General features: G+C 49.6%; 1 protein-coding gene across 1 annotated transcript in view; it reads left to right on the forward strand.

Moving 5' to 3' along the window:
• The window catches only part of LOC140111606 (talin-1-like), a 28,086-nt gene extending 25,118 nt beyond the window's left edge, over positions 1-2,968 (forward strand). The window contains 7 exon segments of the mRNA XM_072132398.1: positions 944-1,110; positions 1,181-1,309; positions 1,385-1,498; positions 1,576-1,689; positions 1,763-1,897; positions 2,654-2,782; positions 2,858-2,968. Coding sequence (XP_071988499.1) covers positions 944-1,110; positions 1,181-1,309; positions 1,385-1,498; positions 1,576-1,689; positions 1,763-1,897; positions 2,654-2,782; positions 2,858-2,968 — 899 coding nt within the window.
• The last annotated feature ends 12,260 nt before the right edge of the window (positions 2,969-15,228 follow it).

Genomic DNA, 15,228 nt, shown 5'->3' on the forward strand with positions numbered 1-15,228 from the left:
CGGAGCTATAGGTCTCCATGGTAGCCAGCATAGCCCAGGCCCTCCCCCACTGAGTCCAGTGTCCTGTGCGGAGCTATAGGTCTCCATGGTAGCCAGCATAGCCCAGGCCCTCCCCCATTGAGTCCAGTGTCCTGTGCGGAGCTATAGGTCTCCATGGTAGCCAGCATAGCCCAGGCCCTCCCCCATTGAGTCCAGTGTCCTGTGCGGAGCTATATGTCTCCATGGTAGCCAGCATAGCCCAGGCCCTCCCCTACTGAGTCCAGTGTCCTGTGCGGAGCTATATGTCTCCATGGTAGCCAGCATAGCCCAGGCCCTCCCCCATTGAGTCCAGTGTCCTGTGCGGAGCTATATGTCTCCATGGTAGCCAGCATAGCCCAGGCCCTCCCCCATTGAGTCCAGTGTCCTGTGCGGAGCTATATGTCTCCATGGTAGCCAGCATAGCCCAGGCCCTCCCCCATTGAGTGCAGTGTCCTGTGCGGAGCTATAGGTCTCCTTGGTAGCCAGCATAGCCCAGGCCCTCCCCCATTGAGTCCAGTGTCTTGTGTGGAGCTATAGGTCTCCATGGTAGCCAGCATAGCCCAGGCCCTCCCCCATTGAGTCCAGTGTCTTGTGTGGAGCTATACGTCTCCATGGTAGCCAGCATAGCCCAGGCCCTCCCCCATTGAGTCCAGTGTCCTGTGCGGAGCTATATGTCTCCATGGTAGCCAGCATAGCCCAGGCCCTCCCCCATTGAGTGCAGTGTCCTGTGCGGAGCTATAGGTCTCCATGGTAGCCAGCATAGCCCAGGCCCTCCCCCATTGAGTCCAGTGTCTTGTGTGGAGCTATACGTCTCCATGGTAGCCAGCATAGCCCAGGCCCTCCCCCATTGAGTCCAGTGTCCTGTGTGGAGCTATAGGTCTCCATAGTCCTCGGCAGAACATTAACCCCTGTTGTGCTGTCCCAGGTGAGATGGTGCGGCAGGCCCGGATCCTGGCTCAGGCCACGTCTGATCTTGTGGGAGCCATCAAGGCAGATGCAGAACAAGAGAGCGACCTGGAAAACTCCCGCAAACTCCTGAGTGCTGCCAAGCTGCTTGCCGATGCCACAGCGCGAATGGTGGAAGCCGCCAAGGTGGGTGCCGGGAGCCGTACACTGACGGCTGCCCCATCACTGCCTCTGACTGTTCTCCATCCTTCTGCAGGGCGCAGCCGCACATCCAGACAGCGAGGAGCAGCAGCAGAAGCTGCGAGAGGCCGCCGAGGGTCTGCGCATGGCCACCAACGCCGCTGCTCAGAACGCCATCAAGAAGAAGCTGGTGCACAAGCTGGAGGTGGGTGCAGGGTCGGGGGCTACTCAGGGTCTCACATTCGTCTCTTCATTACTATTCACCGCGTTTCTTCTTCAGCAAGCCGCCAAGCAGGCAGCCGCCTCCGCCACACAGACCATAGCCGCCGCACAGAACGCAGCGTCCAGCAACAAGAACCCTGCGGCTCAGCAACAACTGGTCCAAAGCTGCAAGGTGCGAGCCCCCTCCCTGCCCCCAACATTGCGGCTGTCTGATGCTCCCCATTAATGCTGGATCCATGCTTTCTGCAGGTCGTCGCTGATCAGATCCCCATGCTGGTCCAAGGGGTCCGCGGGAGCCAGTCACAGCCAGATAGTCCCAGCGCCCAGTTATCTCTCATCAGTGCCAGCCAGAACTTCCTCCAGGTACCTTACGTGGAGTATTATGGGGATGTGGGATGTGTAGGGATTGCATGTAATCTCATCCGTCTCATTGCAGCCTGGTGGTAAACTTGTTGCAGCGGGAAAAGCCGCAGTCCCTACAGTGTCCGATCCAGCGTCCGCCATGCAACTCGGTCAGTGCACAAAGAACCTGGCCACCGCCCTGGCAGAACTGCGGACCGCTGCACAGAAGGTACAGTGCTCTAAGGGAAACATCTGTGACCAGGGCACTGCAAAAGGTGCCAGCACTTTATGGGTGCTGTGGGCTGGTGCAGGGGGTTTGTGGTCGGATGCTCGGGCCAGGCTTGCGGGGTCGGATGTTCTGGGCCGGGCTTGTGGGGTCGGATGCTCAGGGCCGGGCTTGCGGGGCTGGATGCTCAGGGCCGGGCTTGCGGGGCTGGATGCTCAGGGCCGAGCTTGCGGGGCTGGATGCTCAGGGCCGGGCTTGCGGGGCTGGATGCTCAGGACCGGGCTTGCGGGGCTGGATGCTCAGGGCCGAGCTTGCGGGGCTGGATGCTCAGGGCCGGGCTTGCGGGGCTGGATGCTCAGGGCCGGGCTTGCGGGGCTGGATGCTCAGGGCCGGGCTTGCGGGGCTGGATGCTCCGGGCCGGGCTTGCGGGGCTGGATGCTCCGGGCCGGGCTTGCGGGGCTGGATGCTCCGGGCCGGGCTTGCGGGGCTGGATGCTCCGGGCCGGGCTTACGGGGCTGGATGCTCCGGGCCGGGCTTGCGGGGCTGGATGCTCCGGGCCGGGCTTGCGGGGCTGGATGCTCAGGGCCGGGCTTGCGGGGCTGGATGCTCCGGGCAGGGCTTGCGGGGCTGGATGCTCAGGGCCGGGCTTGCGGGGCTGGATGCTCCGGGCTGGATGCGCTGGATGCGCTGGCTTCCAATGATGGATGCGCTCATAGATGTTGTTGGATGCCTACTCTTCTCATGTTATTCCCTCATCAGGCGCAGGAGGCTTGTGGTCCTCTGGAAATTGACTCTGCTTTGAACCTCATTCGAACCTTGGAACAAGATCTGCAAGAGGCGAAGGCAGCAGCGAGAGAGGGAAAGCTGCAGCCATTACCTGGGGAGACGGTAAGTGAGCAGCGAGACTGCACCCAGGGGGACGGGAAGTCTGAAGACCCATTCTCTCTATTCTATCTTATACAGATGGAGAAATGCTCACAGGATCTGGGAAGTAGCACCAAAGCCGTGAGCTCAGCCATCGCACAACTACTGGGGGAGATAGTCCACGGAAATGAGAATTACACAGGTAAGTGACCCCCTGACCCTGCAATGTGCGCTCATTCTGAAGCATCTTCTGTGAAGTCTGTCATCACTTGTTTTAGGTTCTCCTAAAGTTTCTCTACAGTCTCCTTTGTTGTCTCGCCTCAGCTCCGCTCTCTGTTATAGATCAGGTTCTCTTCTTCGCTGTCTCCTCTTCTCTCTCTGTTATAGATCAGGTTCTCTTCTTCGCTGTCTCCTCTCCTCTCTCTGTTATAGATCAGGTTCTCTTCTTCGCTGTCTCCTCTCCTCTCTCTGTTATAGATCAGGTTCTCTTCTTCGCTGTCTCCTCTCCTCTCTCTGTTATAGATCAGGTTCTCTTCTTCGCTCTCTCCTCTCCTCTCTCTGTTATAGATCAGGTTCTCTTCTTCGCTCTCTCCTCTCCTCTCCTCTCCTCTCTCTGTTATAGATCAGGTTCTCTTCTTCGCTGTCTCCTCTCCTCTCTCTGTTATAGATCAGGTTCTCTTCTTCGCTGTCTCCTCTCCTCTCTCTGTTATAGATCAGGTTCTCTTCTTCGCTGTCTCCTCTCTCTCTGTTATAGATCAGGTTCTCTTCTTCGCTGTCTCCTCTCCTCTCTCTGTTATAGATCAGGTTCTCTTCTTCGCTGTCTCCTCTCCTCTCCTCTCTCTGTTATAGATCAGGTTCTCTTCTTCGCTGTCTCCTCTCCTCTCTCTGTTATAGATCAGGTTCTCTTCTTCGCTGTCTCCTCTCCTCTCTCTGTTATAGATCAGGTTCTCTTCTTCGCTGTCTCCTCTCCTCTCTCTGTTATAGATCAGGTTCTCTTCTTCGCTGTCTCCTCTCCTCTCTCTGTTATAGATCAGGTTCTCTTCTTCGCTGTCTCCTCTCCTCTCTCTGTTATAGATCAGGTTCTCTTCTTCGCTGTCTCCTCTCCTCTCTCTGTTATAGATCAGGTTCTCTTCTTCGCTGTCTCCTCTCCTCTCTCTGTTATAGATCAGGTTCTCCTCTTCGCTGTCTCCTCTCCTCTCTCTGTTATAGATCAGGTTCTCTTCTTCGCTGTCTCCTCTCCTCTCTCTGTTATAGATCAGGTTCTCTTCTTCGCTGTCTCCTCTCCTCTCTCTGTTATAGATCAGGTTCTCTTCTTCGCTGTCTCCTCTCCTCTCTCTGTTATAGATCAGGTTCTCTTCTTCGCTGTCTCCTCTCCTCTCCTCTCTCTGTTATAGACCAGGTTCTCTTCTTCGCTCTCTCCTCTCCTCTCTCTGTTATAGATCAGGTTCTCTTCTTCGCTGTCTCCTCTCCTCTCTCTGTTATAGATCAGGTTCTCTTCTTCGCTGTCTCCTCTCCTCTCTCTGTTATAGATCAGGTTCTCTTCTTCGCTGTCTCCTCTCCTCTCTCTGTTATAGATCAGGTTCTCTTCTTCGCTGTCTCCTCTCCTCTCCTCTCTCTGTTATAGACCAGGTTCTCTTCTTCGCTCTCTCCTCTCCTCTCTCTGTTATAGATCAGGTTCTCTTCTTCGCTGTCTCCTCTCCTCTCTCTGTTATAGATCAGGTTCTCTTCTTCGCTGTCTCCTCTCCTCTCTCTGTTATAGATCAGGTTCTCTTCTTCGCTGTCTCCTCTCCTCTCTCTGTTATAGATCAGGTTCTCTTCTTCGCTGTCTCCTCTCCTCTCTCTGTTATAGATCAGGTTCTCTTCTTCGCTGTCTCCTCTCCTCTCTCTGTTATAGATCAGGTTCTCTTCTTCGCTGTCTCCTCTCCTCTCTCTGTTATAGATCAGGTTCTCTTCTTCGCTGTCTCCTCTCCTCTCTCTGTTATAGATCAGGTTCTCTTCTTCGCTGTCTCCTCTCCTCTCTCTCTGTTATAGATCAGGTTCTCTTCTTCGCTGTCTCCTCTCCTCTCTCTGTTATAGATCAGGTTCTCTTCTTCGCTGTCTCCTCTCCTCTCTCTGTTATAGATCAGGTTCTCTTCTTCGCTGTCTCCTCTCCTCTCTCTCTGTTATAGATCAGGTTCTCTTCTTCGCTGTCTCCTCTCCTCTCTCTGTTATAGATCAGGTTCTCTTCTTCGCTGTCTCCTCTCCTCTCCTCTCTCTGTTATAGATCAGGTTCTCTTCTTCGCTGTCTCCTCTCCTCTCTCTGTTATAGATCAGGTTCTCTTCTTCGCTGTCTCCTCTCCTCTCTCTGTTATAGATCAGGTTCTCTTCTTCGCTGTCTCCTCTCTTCTCTCTGTTATAGATCAGGTTCTCTTCTTCGCTCTCTCCTCTCCTCTCTCTGTTATAGATCAGGTTCTCTTCTTCGCTGTCTCCTCTCCTCTCTCTGTTATAGATCAGGTTCTCTTCTTCGCTGTCTCCTCTCCTCTCCTCTCTCTGTTATAGATCAGGTTCTCTTCTTCGCTGTCTCCTCTCCTCTCTCTGTTATAGATCAGGTTCTCTTCTTCGCTCTCTCCTCTCCTCTCTCTCTGTTATAGATCAGGTTCTCTTCTTCGCTGTCTCCTCTCCTCTCTCTGTTATAGATCAGGTTCTCTTCTTCGCTGTCTCCTCTCCTCTCTCTGTTATAGATCAGGTTCTCTTCTTCGCTGTCTCCTCTCCTCTCTCTGTTATAGATCAGGTTCTCTTCTTCGCTGTCTCCTCTCCTCTCTCTGTTATAGATCAGGTTCTCTTCTTCGCTGTCTCCTCTCCTCTCTCTGTTATAGATCAGGTTCTCTTCTTCGCTGTCTCCTCTCTCTGTTATAGATCAGGTTCTCTTCTTCGCTGTCTCCTCTCCTCTCTCTGTTATAGATCAGGTTCTCTTCTTCGCTGTCTCCTCTCCTCTCTCTGTTATAGATCAGGTTCTCTTCTTCGCTCTCTCCTCTCCTCTCTCTGTTATAGATCAGGTTCTCTTCTTCGCTGTCTCCTCTCCTCTCTCTGTTATAGATCAGGTTCTCTTCTTCGCTGTCTCCTCTCCTCTCTCTGTTATAGATCAGGTTCTCTTCTTCGCTGTCTCCTCTCTCTGTTATAGATCAGGTTCTCTTCTTCGCTGTCTCCTCTCCTCTCTCTCTGTTATAGATCAGGTTCTCTTCTTCGCTGTCTCCTCTCCTCTCTCTGTTATAGATCAGGTTCTCTTCTTCGCTGTCTCCTCTCCTCTCTCTGTTATAGATCAGGTTCTCTTCTTCGCTGTCTCCTCTCCTCTCTCTGTTATAGATCAGGTTCTCTTCTTCGCTGTCTCCTCTCCTCTCTCTGTTATAGATCAGGTTCTCTTCTTCGCTGTCTCCTCTCCTCTCTCTGTTATAGATCAGGTTCTCTTCTTCGCTGTCTCCTCTCCTCTCTCTGTTATAGATCAGGTTCTCTTCTTCGCTCTTTCCTCTCTTCTCTCTGTTATAGATCAGGTTCTCTTCTTCGCTGTCTCCTCTCCTCTCTCTGTTATAGATCAGGTTCTCTTCTTCGCTGTCTCCTCTCCTCTCTCTGTTATAGATCAGGTTCTCTTCTTCGCTGTCTCCTCTCCTCTCTCTGTTATAGTTCAGGTTCTCTTCTTCGCTGTCTCCTCTCCTCTCTCTGTTATAGATCAGGTTCTCTTCTTCGCTGTCTCCTCTCCTCTCTCTGTTATAGATCAGGTTCTCTTCTTCGCTGTCTCCTCTCCTCTCTCTGTTATAGATCAGGTTCTCTTCTTCGCTGTCTCCTCTCCTCTCCTCTCTCTGTTATAGATCAGGTTCTCTTCTTCGCTGTCTCCTCTCTCTGTTATAGATCAGGTTCTCTTCTTCGCTGTCTCCTCTCCTCTCCTCTCTCTGTTATAGATCAGGTTCTCTTCTTCGCTGTCTCCTCTCCTCTCTCTGTTATAGATCAGGTTCTCTTCTTCGCTGTCTCCTCTCCTCTCTCTGTTATAGATCAGGTTCTCTTCTTCGCTGTCTCCTCTCCTCTCTCTGTTATAGATCAGGTTCTCTTCTTCGCTGTCTCCTCTCCTCTCTCTGTTATAGATCAGGTTCTCTTCTTCGCTGTCTCCTCTCCTCTCTCTGTTATAGATCAGGTTCTCTTCTTCGCTGTCTCCTCTCCTCTCTCTGTTATAGATCAGGTTCTCTTCTTCGCTGTCTCCTCTCCTCTCTCTGTTATAGATCAGGTTCTCTTCTTCGCTGTCTCCTCTCCTCTCTCTGTTCTAGACCAGGTTCTCTTCTTCGCTGTCTCCTCTCCTCTCTCTCTGTTATAGATCAGGTTCTCTTCTTCGCTCTCTCCTCTCTTCTCTCTGTTATAGATCAGGTTCTCTTCTTCGCTGTCTCCTCTCTCTGTTATAGACCAGGTTCTCTTCTTCGCTGTCTCCTCTCCTCTCTCTGTTATAGATCAGGTTCTCTTCTTCGCTGTCTCCTCTCCTCTCTCTGTTATAGATCAGGTTCTCTTCTTCGCTCTCTCCTCTCCTCTCTCTGTTATAGATCAGGTTCTCTTCTTCGCTGTCTCCTCTCCTCTCTCTGTTATAGATCAGGTTCTCTTCTTCGCTGTCTCCTCTCCTCTCTCTGTTATAGATCAGGTTCTCTTCTTCGCTGTCTCCTCTCCTCTCTCTCTGTTATAGATCAGGTTCTCTTCTTCGCTCTCTCCTCTCCTCTCTCTCTGTTATAGATCAGGTTCTCTTCTTCGCTCTCTCCTCTCCTCTCTCTGTTATAGATCAGGTTCTCTTCTTCGCTGTCTCCTCTCTCTCTGTTATAGATCAGGTTCTCTTCTTCGCTGTCTCCTCTCCTCTCTCTGTTATAGATCAGGTTCTCTTCTTCGCTGTCTCCTCTCTCTGTTATAGATCAGGTTCTCTTCTTCGCTGTCTCCTCTCCTCTCCTCTCTCTGTTATAGATCAGGTTCTCTTCTTCGCTGTCTCCTCTCCTCTCTCTGTTCTAGACCAGGTTCTCTTCTTCGCTGTCTCCTCTCCTCTCTCTCTGTTATAGATCAGGTTCTCTTCTTCGCTGTCTCCTCTCTTCTCTCTGTTATAGATCAGGTTCTCTTCTTCGCTGTCTCCTCTCCTCTCTCTGTTATAGATCAGGTTCTCTTCTTCGCTGTCTCCTCTCCTCTCTCTGTTATAGATCAGGTTCTCTTCTTCGCTGTCTCCTCTCCTCTCCTCTCTCTGTTATAGATCAGGTTCTCTTCTTCGCTGTCTCCTCTCCTCTCTCTGTTATAGATCAGGTTCTCTTCTTCGCTCTCTCCTCTCCTCTCTCTCTGTTATAGATCAGGTTCTCTTCTTCGCTGTCTCCTCTCCTCTCTCTGTTATAGATCAGGTTCTCTTCTTCGCTGTCTCCTCTCCTCTCTCTGTTATAGATCAGGTTCTCTTCTTCGCTGTCTCCTCTCCTCTCTCTGTTATAGATCAGGTTCTCTTCTTCGCTGTCTCCTCTCCTCTCTCTGTTATAGATCAGGTTCTCTTCTTCGCTGTCTCCTCTCTCTGTTATAGATCAGGTTCTCTTCTTCGCTGTCTCCTCTCTTCTCTCTGTTATAGATCAGGTTCTCTTCTTCGCTGTCTCCTCTCCTCTCTCTGTTATAGATCAGGTTCTCTTCTTCGCTGTCTCCTCTCTCTGTTATAGATCAGGTTCTCTTCTTCGCTGTCTCCTCTCCTCTCTCTCTGTTATAGATCAGGTTCTCTTCTTCGCTGTCTCCTCTCCTCTCTCTGTTATAGATCAGGTTCTCTTCTTCGCTGTCTCCTCTCCTCTCTCTGTTATAGATCAGGTTCTCTTCTTCGCTGTCTCCTCTCCTCTCTCTGTTATAGATCAGGTTCTCTTCTTCGCTGTCTCCTCTCCTCTCTCTGTTATAGATCAGGTTCTCTTCTTCGCTGTCTCCTCTCCTCTCTCTGTTATAGATCAGGTTCTCTTCTTTGCTGTCTCCTCTCCTCTCTCTGTTATAGATCAGGTTCTCTTCTTCGCTGTCTCCTCTCCTCTCTCTGTTATAGATCAGGTTCTCTTCTTCGCTGTCTCCTCTCCTCTCTCTGTTATAGATCAGGTTCTCTTCTTCGCTGTCTCCTCTCCTCTCTCTGTTATAGATCAGGTTCTCTTCTTCGCTGTCTCCTCTCCTCTCTCTGTTATAGATCAGGTTCTCTTCTTCGCTGTCTCCTCTCCTCTCTCTGTTATAGATCAGGTTCTCTTCTTCGCTCTTTCCTCTCTTCTCTCTGTTATAGATCAGGTTCTCTTCTTCGCTGTCTCCTCTCCTCTCTCTGTTATAGATCAGGTTCTCTTCTTCGCTGTCTCCTCTCCTCTCTCTGTTATAGATCAGGTTCTCTTCTTCGCTGTCTCCTCTCCTCTCTCTGTTATAGTTCAGGTTCTCTTCTTCGCTGTCTCCTCTCCTCTCTCTGTTATAGATCAGGTTCTCTTCTTCGCTGTCTCCTCTCCTCTCTCTGTTATAGATCAGGTTCTCTTCTTCGCTGTCTCCTCTCCTCTCTCTGTTATAGATCAGGTTCTCTTCTTCGCTGTCTCCTCTCCTCTCTCTGTTATAGATCAGGTTCTCTTCTTCGCTGTCTCCTCTCCTCTCCTCTCTCTGTTATAGATCAGGTTCTCTTCTTCGCTGTCTCCTCTCCTCTCTCTGTTATAGATCAGGTTCTCTTCTTCGCTGTCTCCTCTCCTCTCTCTGTTATAGATCAGGTTCTCTTCTTCGCTGTCTCCTCTCCTCTCTCTGTTATAGATCAGGTTCTCTTCTTCGCTGTCTCCTCTCCTCTCTCTGTTATAGATCAGGTTCTCTTCTTCGCTGTCTCCTCTCCTCTCTCTGTTATAGATCAGGTTCTCTTCTTCGCTGTCTCCTCTCCTCTCTCTGTTATAGATCAGGTTCTCTTCTTCGCTGTCTCCTCTCCTCTCTCTGTTATAGATCAGGTTCTCTTCTTCGCTGTCTCCTCTCCTCTCTCTGTTATAGATCAGGTTCTCTTCTTCGCTGTCTCCTCTCCTCTCTCTCTGTTATAGATCAGGTTCTCTTCTTCGCTGTCTCCTCTCTCTGTTCTAGACCAGGTTCTCTTCTTCGCTGTCTCCTCTCCTCTCTCTCTGTTATAGATCAGGTTCTCTTCTTCGCTCTCTCCTCTCTTCTCTCTGTTATAGATCAGGTTCTCTTCTTCGCTGTCTCCTCTCTCTGTTATAGACCAGGTTCTCTTCTTCGCTGTCTCCTCTCCTCTCTCTGTTATAGATCAGGTTCTCTTCTTCGCTGTCTCCTCTCCTCTCTCTGTTATAGTCCAGGTTCTCTTCTTCGCTGTCTCCTCTCCTCTCTCTGTTATAGATCAGGTTCTCTTCTTCGCTGTCTCCTCTCCTCTCTCTGTTATAGATCAGGTTCTCTTCTTCGCTGTCTCCTCTCCTCTCTCTGTTATAGATCAGGTTCTCTTCTTCGCTGTCTCCTCTCCTCTCTCTGTTATAGATCAGGTTCTCTTCTTCGCTGTCTCCTCTCCTCTCTCTGTTATAGATCAGGTTCTCTTCTTCGCTGTCTCCTCTCCGCTCTCTGTTATAGATCAGGTTCTCTTCTTCGCTGTCTCCTCTCCTCTCTCTCTGTTATAGATCAGGTTCTCTTCTTCGCTCTCTCCTCTCCTCTCTCTCTGTTATAGATCAGGTTCTCTTCTTCGCTCTCTCCTCTCCTCTCTCTGTTATAGATCAGGTTCTCTTCTTCGCTGTCTCCTCTCCTCTCTCTGTTATAGATCAGGTTCTCTTCTTCGCTGTCTCCTCTCCTCTCTCTGTTATAGATCAGGTTCTCTTCTTCGCTGTCTCCTCTCTCTGTTATAGATCAGGTTCTCTTCTTCGCTGTCTCCTCTCCTCTCCTCTCTCTGTTATAGATCAGGTTCTCTTCTTCGCTGTCTCCTCTCCTCTCTCTGTTATAGATCAGGTTCTCTTCTTTGCTGTCTCCTCTCCTCTCTCTGTTATAGATCAGGTTCTCTTCTTCGCTGTCTCCTCTCCTCTCCTCTCTCTGTTATAGATCAGGTTCTCTTCTTCGCTGTCTCCTCTCCTCTCTCTGTTATAGATCAGGTTCTCTTCTTCGCTGTCTCCTCTCCTCTCTCTGTTATAGATCAGGTTCTCTTCTTCGCTGTCTCCTCTCCTCTCTCTGTTATAGATCAGGTTCTCTTCTTCGCTCTCTCCTCTCCTCTCTCTCTGTTATAGATCAGGTTCTCTTCTTCGCTGTCTCCTCTCCTCTCTCTGTTATAGATCAGGTTCTCTTCTTCGCTGTCTCCTCTCCTCTCTCTGTTATAGATCAGGTTCTCTTCTTCGCTGTCTCCTCTCTCTCTGTTATAGATCAGGTTCTCTTCTTCGCTGTCTCCTCTCTCTGTTATAGATCAGGTTCTCTTCTTCGCTGTCTCCTCTCCTCTCCTCTCTCTGTTATAGATCAGGTTCTCTTCTTCGCTGTCTCCTCTCCTCTCTCTGTTATAGATCAGGTTCTCTTCTTCGCTGTCTCCTCTCCTCTCTCTGTTATAGATCAGGTTCTCTTCTTCGCTGTCTCCTCTCCTCTCCTCTCTCTGTTATAGATCAGGTTCTCTTCTTCGCTGTCTCCTCTCCTCTCTCTGTTATAGATCAGGTTCTCTTCTTCGCTGTCTCCTCTCCTCTCTCTGTTATAGATCAGGTTCTCTTCTTCGCTGTCTCCTCTCCTCTCTCTGTTATAGATCAGGTTCTCTTCTTCGCTGTCTCCTCTCCTCTCTCTGTTATAGATCAGGTTCTCTTCTTCGCTGTCTCCTCTCCTCTCTCTGTTATAGATCAGGTTCTCTTCTTCGCTCTCTCCTCTCCTCTCTCTGTTATAGATCAGGTTCTCTTCTTCGCTCTCTCCTCTCCTCTCTCTGTTATAGATCAGGTTCTCTTCTTCGCTCTCTCCTCTCCTCTCTCTGTTATAGATCAGGTTCTCTTCTTCGCTGTCTCCTCTCCTCTCTCTGTTATAGATCAGGTTCTCTTCTTCGCTGTCTCCTCTCCTCTCCTCTCTCTGTTATAGATCAGGTTCTCTTCTTCGCTGTCTCCTCTCCTCTCTCTGTTATAGATCAGGTTCTCTTCTTCGCTGTCTCCTCTCCTCTCTCTGTTATAGATCAGGTTCTCTTCTTCGCTGTCTCCTCTCCTCTCTCTGTTATAGATCAGGTTCTCTTCTTCGCTGTCTCCTCTCCTCTCTCTGTTATAGATCAGGTTCTCTTCTTCGCTGTCTCCTCTCCTCTCTCTGTTATAGATCAGGTTCTCTTCTTCGCTGTCTCCTCTCTCTGTTATAGATCAGGTTCTCTTCTTCGCTGTCTCCTCTCCTCTCCTCTCTCTGTTATAGATCAGGTTCTCTTCTTCGCTGTCTACTCTCCTCTCTCTGTTATAGATCAGGTTCTCTTCTTCGCTGTCTCCTCTCCTCTCTCTGTTATAGATCAGGTTCTCTTCTTCGCTGTCTCCTCTCCTCTCTCTGTTATAGATCAGGTTCTCTTCTTCGCTGTCTCCTCTCCTCTCTCTGTTATAGATCAGATTCTCTTCTTCGCGGTCTCCTCTCCTCTCTCTGTTATAGATCAGGTTCTCCTCTTCGCTGTCTCCTCTCCTCTCTCTGTTATAGATCAGGTTCTCTTCTTCGCTCTTTCCTCTCTTCTCTCTGTTATAGATCAGGTTCTCTTCTTCGCTGTCTCCTCTCCTCTCCTCTCTCTGTTATAGATCAGGTTCTCTTCTTCGCTGTCTCCTCTCCTCTCTCTGTTATAGATCAGGTTCTCTTCTTCGCTGTCTCCTCTCCTCTCTCTCTGTTATAGATCAGGTTCTCTTCTTCGCTGTCTCCTCTCCTCTCTCTGTTATAGATCAGGTTCTCTTCTTCGCTGTCTCCTCTCCTCTCTCTGTTATAGATCAGGTTCTCTTCTTCGCTGTCTCCTCTCCTCTCTCTCTGTTATAGATCAGGTTCTCTTCTTCGCTGTCTCCTCTCCTCTCTCTGTTATAGATCACGTTCTCTTCTTCGCTGTCTCCTCTCCTCTCTCTGTTATAGATCAGGTTCTCCTCTTCGCTGTCTCCTCTCCTCTCTCTGTTATAGATCAGGTTCTCTTCTTCGCTGTCTCCTCTCTCTCTGTTATAGATCAGGTTCTCTTCTTCGCTGTCTCCTCTCTCTCTGTTATAGATCAGGTTCTCTTCTTCGCTGTCTCCTCTCCTCTCTCTGTTATAGATCAGGTTCTCTTCTTCGCTGTCTCCTCTCCTCTCTCTGTTATAGATCAGGTTCTCTTCTTCGCTGTCTCCTCTCCTCTCTCTGTTATAGATCAGGTTCTCTTCTTCGCTGTCTCCTCTCCTCTCTGTTATAGATCAGGTTCTCTTCTTCGCTGTCTCCTCTCCTCTCTCTGTTATAGATCAGGTTCTCTTCTTCGCTGTCTCCTCTCCTCTCCTCTCTCTGTTATAGATCAGGTTCTCTTCTTCGCTGTCTCCTCTCCTCTCTCTGTTATAGATCAGGTTCTCTTCTTCGCTGTCTCCTCTCCTCTCTCTGTTATAGATCAGGTTCTCTTCTTCGCTGTCTCCTCTCCGCTCTCTGTTATAGATCAGGTTCTCTTCTTCGCTGTCTCCTCTCCTCTCTCTGTTATAGATCAGGTTCTCTTCTTCGCTGTCTCCTCTCCTCTCTCTCTGTTATAGATCAGGTTCTCTTCTTCGCTGTCTCCTCTCCGCTCTCTGTTATAGATCAGGTTCTCTTCTTCGCTGTCTCCTCTCCTCTCTCTCTGTTATAGATCAGGTTCTCTTCTTCGCTGTCTCCTCTCCTCTCTCTCTGTTATAGATCAGGTTCTCTTCTTCGCTGTCTCCTCTCCTCTCTCTGTTATAGATCACGTTCTCTTCTTCGCTGTCTCCTCTCCTCTCTCTGTTATAGATCAGGTTCTCCTCTTCGCTGTCTCCTCTCCTCTCTCTGTTATAGATCAGGTTCTCTTCTTCGCTGTCTCCTCTCCTCTCTCTGTTATAGATCAGGTTCTCTTCTTCGCTGTCTCCTCTCCTCTCTCTCTGTTATAGATCAGGTTCTCTTCTTCGCTGTCTCCTCTCCGCTCTCTGTTATAGATCAGGTTCTCTTCTTCGCTGTCTCCTCTCTCTCCTCTCTCTGTTATAGATCAGGTTCTCTTCTTCGCTGTCTCCTCTCCTCTCTCTGTTATAGATCAGGTTCTCTTCTTCGCTGTCTCCTCTCCTCTCTCTGTTATAGATCAGGTTCTCTTCTTCGCTGTCTCCTCTCCTCTCTCTGTTATAGATCAGGTTCTCTTCTTCGCTGTCTCCTCTCCTCTCTCTCTGTTATAGATCAGGTTCTCTTCTTCGCTGTCTCCTCTCCTCTCTCTGTTATAGATCAGGTTCTCTTCTTCGCTGTCTCCTCTCCTCTCTCTGTTATAGATCAGGTTCTCTTCTTCGCTGTCTCCTCTCCTCTCTCTCTGTTATAGATCAGGTTCTCTTCTTCGCTGTCTCCTCTCCTCTCTCTGTTATAGATCACGTTCTCTTCTTCGCTGTCTCCTCTCCTCTCTCTGTTATAGATCAGGTTCTCCTCTTCGCTGTCTCCTCTCCTCTCTCTGTTATAGATCAGGTTCTCTTCTTCGCTGTCTCCTCTCCTCTCTCTGTTATAGATCAGGTTCTCTTCTTCGCTGTCTCCTCTCCTCTCTCTGTTATAGATCAGGTTCTCTTCTTCGCTGTCTCCTCTCCTCTCTCTGTTATAGATCAGGTTCTCTTCTTCGCTGTCTCCTCTCCTCTCTCTGTTATAGATCAGGTTCTCTTCTTCGCTGTCTCCTCTCCTCTCTGTTATAGATCAGGTTCTCTTCTTCGCTGTCTCCTCTCCTCTCTCTGTTATAGATCAGGTTCTCTTCTTCGCTGTCTCCTCTCCTCTCTCTGTTATAGATCAGGTTCTCTTCTTCGCTGTCTCCTCTCCTCTCTCTGTTATAGATCAGGTTCTCTTCTTCGCTCTCTCCTCTCCTCTCTCTGTTATAGATCAGGTTCTCTTCTTCGCTGTCTCCTCTCCTCTCTCTGTTATAGATCAGGTTCTCTTCTTCGCTGTCTCCTCTCCTCTCTCTGTTATAGATCAGGTTCTCTTCTTCGCTGTCTCCTCTCCTCTCTGTTATAGATCAGGTTCTCTTCTTCGCTGTCTCCTCTCCTCTCTCTGTTATAGATCAGGTTCTCTTCTTCGCTGTCTCCTCTCCTCTCTCTGTTATAGATCAGGTTCTCTTCTTCGCTCTCTCCTCTCCTCTCTCTGTTATAGATCAGGTTCTCTTCTTCGCTGTCTCCTCTCCTCTCTGTTATAGATCAGGTTCTCTTCTTCGCTGTCTCCTCTCCTCTCTCTCTGTTATAGATCAGGTTCTCTTCTTCGCTGTCTCCTCTCCTCTCTCTGTTATAGATCACGTTCTCTTCTTCGCTGTCTCCTCTCCTCTCTCTGTTATAGATCAGGTTCTCCTCTTCGCTGTCTCCTCTCCTCTCTCTGTTATA

This window comes from Engystomops pustulosus, unplaced genomic scaffold, assembly GCF_040894005.1.
Source record: "Engystomops pustulosus unplaced genomic scaffold, aEngPut4.maternal MAT_SCAFFOLD_515, whole genome shotgun sequence".
In the NCBI taxonomy this organism is placed as follows: Eukaryota; Metazoa; Chordata; class Amphibia; order Anura; family Leptodactylidae; genus Engystomops; species Engystomops pustulosus.